The 6064-nt window shown below is 54.7% G+C and overlaps 1 protein-coding gene across 1 annotated transcript; it reads right to left on the minus strand.

The window, feature by feature from the left end:
* Nucleotides 1-1709: 1709 nt before the first annotated feature.
* Nucleotides 1710-3878, minus strand: Foxl3 (forkhead box L3). Its single transcript, XM_059249684.1, has 3 exons — nucleotides 3772-3878; nucleotides 2886-3081; nucleotides 1710-2680 (listed from the first exon to the last, which is right to left on the minus strand). Exons 1-3 carry the CDS (start codon nucleotides 3876-3878, stop codon nucleotides 2306-2308), a joined length of 678 nt encoding a protein of 225 aa, XP_059105667.1. The 3' UTR covers nucleotides 1710-2305.
* Between the last annotated feature and the right edge of the window lie 2186 nt (nucleotides 3879-6064).

Below are 6064 nucleotides of genomic sequence, written 5' to 3' on the forward strand. Positions count from 1 at the left end.
TGACGTTTGGCAGTGAACCCTTGTGCAGAGGGACTGAGTCTCCCTAAGCCCCTCTGTCTTGCTCGGGGCAGGGGCTTTCAGGTTTCAAATCAGGCTTTGCTAACTAGAACAAACTATCGGAAGCAAGCAAGCATCCAAAAGATGAAACACACCTTTTATTTGCTCAGTTGGTAGCAGGAAAAAGTGTATATTCAGACACTGTGTGAGCTACCGCTGATGTGCGTACCATCTGTGTCCTAAGTCATCTTGCATAGATGCTTTTAGCATGCCCGAAGAACAGATATACTAAACAAGGACACAGACAAAAAGCATGACCACAGTTGTGTGTACACACACACACACACACACACACACACACACACACACACACACGGCCACATATGCACTCACCAAGACCATCTGACAACACAGACAAGCCGGGGCAGAGGAGGGAGCCAGCATGGAGCAGGCACAGGTCTGGGTGCCATGTTATACCTGGCCATAACACAGCAGAGCCCACAAGCATGCTGGACATGTTGGTGGGAGCATCAGAGTTCTGGAAACTCACGGGTGGTATCGCAAGTCGGGGGAGGGGTAGGGGGCTGCACCTTTGGAAGGGGCTTTGGAGGAGGGCTCCCTCTCCTCTTGCTAGCTTGGGTGGGGAACAGCTTCTAGGCAGAGGCTGTGCTCAGCAGGGCCTGGAGGTCACAGAGCAGGCATACTCCTTCAAGGAGATCTCCAGCAGGGCCCCAGAGGCCCTTCTATTCTCTCCAGCCAGTAAGGGCTCTATGGAGCAGGCATGAGAACAAAGGGATTACTCCATCAGGCTGGAATTGTAGCTAGGCCTAAGAGATCTCTCCTGTGACTCCATCCTGCCTCTGCCCACCTCTTTCTTTCTTTCTTTCTTTCTTTCTTTCTTTCTTTCTTTCTTTCTTTCTTTCTTTCTTTCTTTCTTTCTTTCTTTCTTTCTTTTTTTGAGACAGGGTTTCTCTGTGTAGTTTTGGTGCCTGTCCTGGATCTCACTCTGTAGACCAGGCTGGCCTCAAACTCACAGAGATCCTCCTGCCTCTGCCTCCTGAGTGCTGGGATTAAAGGTGTGTGCCACCACCGCCCGGCTCTGCCCACCTTTCTTTTCCTGAAACCCATTTCTAAACCCAAGAGGGACTGTAATTCTCAATTGAGACTATTAGCCTGGTTGGGGAGCGATTTTGTCATTCAAGGAAATAGTCACAGAGCGCATGAGATTGTGAACGTCCAAATTAAGTCACAGCAAATAGTTAATGTGGGTTGGTGAAAAAAAATGGGACCATTGGACGGATAGTGTCACTGTGCCTAATTGTGTTCTTTAAACTGCCCATCTCAATGGTAATAAAGTCATTTACATTTCAAAGGGAGTACACCTCCACTCCTGGCTTGAGCACTTCGCTGTGCAGTTTGGTGCACCGTCCCCTGCTAGAGTACCTGCGCGCAAGGAAGCTGGTGGGGACCGAGTAGAATCAGGGTAAAGTTCCCTACCCCCTCCACACCCTTCCTTCCTTCCTTCCTTCCTTCCTTCCTTCCTTCCTTCCTTCCTTCCTTCCTCTCTTCTTCCCTGTATAAAAATTACATGCCACTTAAATTTTTTAAATTTCTTTTTATTTTGAAGCAAGATCTCGTTAATTTTGCCCGGGTGAGCCTTGAATTTGTAATCCTCCTAAGTGTTGGGATGACAGGCCTGTGTCCTCATGCCTGGTCTGGGAGGTACATTTCTGCTGAGAACTCAGGCTACTTCTGATTATGTCAACTCATAGCTTGACATCGTTGTAAGCCTTGGGGTAAGAGCCCCAGGATAGGTCAACATCTGTCTTCGCTGTTTTAAAACTCATTGTTTTTAGCTAAAGGGAAGGCCTTAACCAGCGTCATGAATAAGTTACTGAGCACACTTTAACTTTGGAATGGTGGTGTCTACAAAGCCACCTGTCACATGACTGAGGACAAAATGCTACCTGATTCCAGGGAGCCTCGGGTGATTTTACAGCTTGGTGTAGGGGGCTTCAGTGAGTCCACAGCAAATCCTGAAGTGGAGCCGAATCCGAGCCAGGTTTTCCTGCGAGAGAACTATTTTTATTCGTTATAAAGTCACAACACCACCATAAATACCTTTTATAAGAAGGTCTCCAGAGCTTTCCTCCAAGTGGAGAGCTGAGTTCCCCGGGCAGTCTGGGAAGATGTGTGTAGATGTGGCAACGTCCAGGGTTCTTGATTCAAGATCCCTGGTTCAAGTCGTTCCTTCCGGGGAAATCAGGCCCAAGTCCTCAACGGACTGCAGAGCTCCGGGGAGGTCACCTCATGCTGCCCAAAAATGGAAGCTCATTTGATGGGGCTCCAGCGCCGGATACCTGGCTTCCTGCGAGTGACAGGGTGACCTGAGCGCAGGGAAAGGGTCCGGGGAAGACAGGATGTAGTCAATGCTGAATTTGATGTCTCTGTGTGTGGCAGGGCTAGCCTGGGCCTCGCGGTCTGGGGCTCGCGCGCCGTCGGGGTCCGGGGACCTGCGCGCTGCTGGCTCGAGGGAACCTGGGGGTCCCTCGCGCTTGGGGCCGCGTCGCCTGCGTCGCCGACGGAAGTTGCCATTCTCGAAAAGATCCAGGAGGGACTCGCAGCCGCCCGCGAACGTCCAGTAGTTGCCTTTGCCCTTATCGTGGCCTTCAGTTCGTGGCACCTGCGGGAGTGTGGGGCTCAGCGAGCGTCCCCAAGCCTGGGGCAGGTCGCGCCTCTGGCAAGTGAATGGCGGGCCCCCGCGGGGATCTGCTAGCAAGGCACTTGTCTCGCTGCGGGTGGTGACACCCCTCCCACCCCCTTGTCACCAAGGATGAGTGGGGACACATGGGGGTCCAGTGCGAGCGGCGGGCGGGGGAGGGGCTCACCTTGACGAAGCAGCTGTTGAGCGACAGGTTGTGGCGGATGGAGTTCTGCCAGGCGCGCTGGTTGGCGCGGTAATAGGGGAACTTGCGCATAATAAAGTCGTAGATGCCGGACAGGGTCACGCGTCCCGCGGGGCTCTGCTGGATGGCCATGGCGATCAGCGCGATGTAGCTGCGACAGGGGTGCCAGACAGAGGGGCTGCATCAGGCGGGGTGGCACTGAAACCGCAGAAGCGCTGGTGAACTCAGATCTGCCCTCGGACTGCCTGGAACCCTGGAGACCAGATGGACACCCTCCACGCCCCCATCCACTGGAGCTCCAAGAACCGGCCAGAGCTCAGCAGGCTGGCTGAAGCCTCTACCGAACCTCTGAAGCCCTCCAAGATCCTTTGGAGTCTCCCGGACCCTCGGAAGCACCCCGGCCCCTCTGAGACATTCTTTACCCCCTGAAGCCTCCCAAAACCCGCTCGAGACCCCCAGGACCCTCTGAACCCCCGAGGCCCTCTGAGCACTGAGACTCTCTGGAACCCCCGAAGCCTTCTGGAGTCTCCAATACCTTCTAGATCCTGCAGGACCCTTTAAAGCTGCCAGGGGCCTGCTAAATGAATCCCTTTCCGCACACCCATACCGCCCCCCCCCCCAAGACTCCAATGGAGCGTTGGGGTACAGAAGAAGCTGTCGTTTGAAATCTCCTTGCTGTTCCCCACTTCTACCCAGACCCCACTATCCTGCTCAGCTCTTGGTGCCCCTGCCCCGCTCCCCACCCCTCAACCCCCCCCCCCCCCCCGCCCGCCACAGTGCACTGGAATATGTCCTTCCTCAAAGACCCGCATAAGAAAGGAATTCCACCACTCCCTAGTCCGGGGCCCTGTCACCTGCCCGGGGTCACCTGTATGCTGGTCTTGTGAGCCTTTTTTCCTCGTCGGAGCTGCCAGCAGGGTAGTCGTCGGCGTCGTCATTGAAGCAGTTATAGGGGTACTGTGAGCTGTCAAACATCGTGGCCACCCTGGGCTGGCCTGCCCTGGCGCCGCCGCCGCCGCCGCCGCCTCCTCCGCGCTGGCCGCCAGCCGTGGGCCGGGCACTGGTTTCCCTTGGCTGGGCCAACAGCGTCTGCGTGCAGGACGCGGGGAGCCTGGGCTTCTGGGGTCCCCGCCCGCTCCGCCCGGCTCTCTGGCGTCCAATCCCAGTGCGGGGGTTGTCCCCAGCCACCACAGAGTGGGGAGCGCAGCGGGGGGCGTCGCCACCTTCTGACCCGCTGCTGCCGGCAAGGGAGGCCTGGAGGGTGATCTGGCCCCACAGACAGGGCGACCCCTGTCCGTTCTCCCCTGAGGCCAACTCTGAGCCTGTTGCAGGGCCTACAGAATCCTCATTCGGAGACTCTGGGCTCATTGCTAGACCCACAGCTGGAAGTGATGGGGGCCAGTCCTAGAGGGCCGAACTGCTGTCCCTCTCCTATAAGACAGAGGCTTAGCCCTAGAGCACAGATCCTGGTCCAGGTAGATGGGGGCTCCTGCCCAGTCCTGGCGTTTTCCCATTGCACAAGGTGAATGATGACTCCAAGGCCCAGAGTTTCTTACAGCATCCTGAGTCCTCCTTCCACTGTCCAGCTCTGCCTAGAAGTGTCCTCCCATGGGTGCTCTGGGTCCGCCGGGACCACAGAGATTCTTTTGAGCTTCCTACGGGCTCTCTGGCCCTGGGAGGAGTAAAGTGCCCACGTAGGGGCACCTGAGTCAGAGTCTGGGAAACTGTGGTGACGTGGGGTGTCTTGGGGTACCCCTGGCAGTCCGGGGACTTCTTTTCAATAATTAACAGAAGTCAGACTAGGAGGCATGTCTGTGAACCCAGAGAGATGAGAGGCCAGGGCTAGCCTTGGGAAAATGTCCCCTTTAGGGCAGCACCTTCAGGGGTACTTCATTGTTGAGGCCTAGTGCTACCCCTCTTATGGTAACAAATGCCACCTAGGTGGATGACACTGAGGTCCTCTTTGAAGAAGCTTGGGCACAGTAAGTCGTGCTGCTTTGTGCCACAGTGGCATGGTTACTGTTCTAGTCTAGGCCACACCCAGCAGCAGGAGTCAAGAATTTGGGGGAAATCAAGAGCATAACCCCTCTGTGAAACAATTTGTCAATTAAAAAAAATAAACAAAACACGTAGTCAGTAGTGGCAGCATAGGCCTATGATCCTGGCACTCATTAGGCCGAGGCAGGAGGACCATGTGTTTCTTGTCAGCCTGCACTACAGAGTGAGGCAAAAAACAAACAAACAAACAAAAACAAAACAAAAAAACTATATAAACACGTGATTACCATATGACCCATATATCCCATAATACACCTCTACACAAGTCATACAGAAACCTGAAATCAGCCCCATAGGCTCCGAGAGGCTTAAGTGGAAACCCGCTTTTCTTTTTTCTTTTTGGTTTTTCGAGACAGGGTTTCTCTGTGTAGCTTTGTGCCTTTCCTGGGACTCACTTGGTAGCCCAGGCTGGCCTCGAACTCACAGAGATCTGCCTGGCTCTGCCTCCCGAGTGCTGGGATTAAAGGCGTGCGCCACCACCGCCCGGCCGGAAACCCGCTTTTCAACAGGTGCGTGGTTAAGTAAACTGTGTAGTATCCATGCTGTGAATGAGCCCTACGCAGGCAGTAAAAATGGAGGGACTCCTGGTGTATGCAAGAATCAGGCTGAACCCCCCAATGGAGCAGAAAAGCCAATCTCAGATGTTTACCCACTTTATCGCCTGACTCATAGGACACCTGCGAGACCAGGAGACATGGCACGGCCTTATATAGATGCCATTTTAGCGATGGCACCATTTAGTCACAGGCTCACTCAGAACTGAGGGAAGAGATCCACGCTGCTTTCCAAAGGGAGGAGTCTAAGGCTGCATGGAGAGGAGGGCAGATGGAATGGAGGGTGCTGTGCAGCCATCTTGGCTTTGTGAGGAGAGCAGGTGGGTAAAAATACAACACTGCCCCAGAGGCCTGAGGGGGGGACAGGAAGGGTGACAGGGAAATGGAGGAAGAGGGGAGACTCTTCTGTATAACGCGGACCTACAGACCCAGACTGCAAGACACACATGGAGCAGTTTGTGTTCTACTGGAGGGTCTGGGGTGTAGGGAGTTGTGTGAACAGGGGCAATGGGAGGCGGGACAGATTCTATGAGCACTGGAAGGCAGAGC

The sequence above is a fragment of the Peromyscus eremicus genome, chromosome 23 (assembly GCF_949786415.1).
Source record: "Peromyscus eremicus chromosome 23, PerEre_H2_v1, whole genome shotgun sequence".
Lineage (NCBI taxonomy): Eukaryota > Metazoa > Chordata > Mammalia > Rodentia > Cricetidae > Peromyscus > Peromyscus eremicus.

Coding starts and splice junctions, on each gene's coding strand:
- Foxl3 (XM_059249684.1), bottom strand. CDS start 3,878: ATGTTTGACAGCTCACAGTACCCCTATAACTGCTTCAATGACGACGCC. Junction 3,082..3,771: donor CTCACAAGACCAGCATACAG/GTGACCCCGGGC, acceptor CGCCTGATGCAG/CCCCTCTGTCTGGCACCCCT. Junction 2,681..2,885: donor TCAACAGCTGCTTCGTCAAG/GTGAGCCCCTCC, acceptor ACACTCCCGCAG/GTGCCACGAACTGAAGGCCA.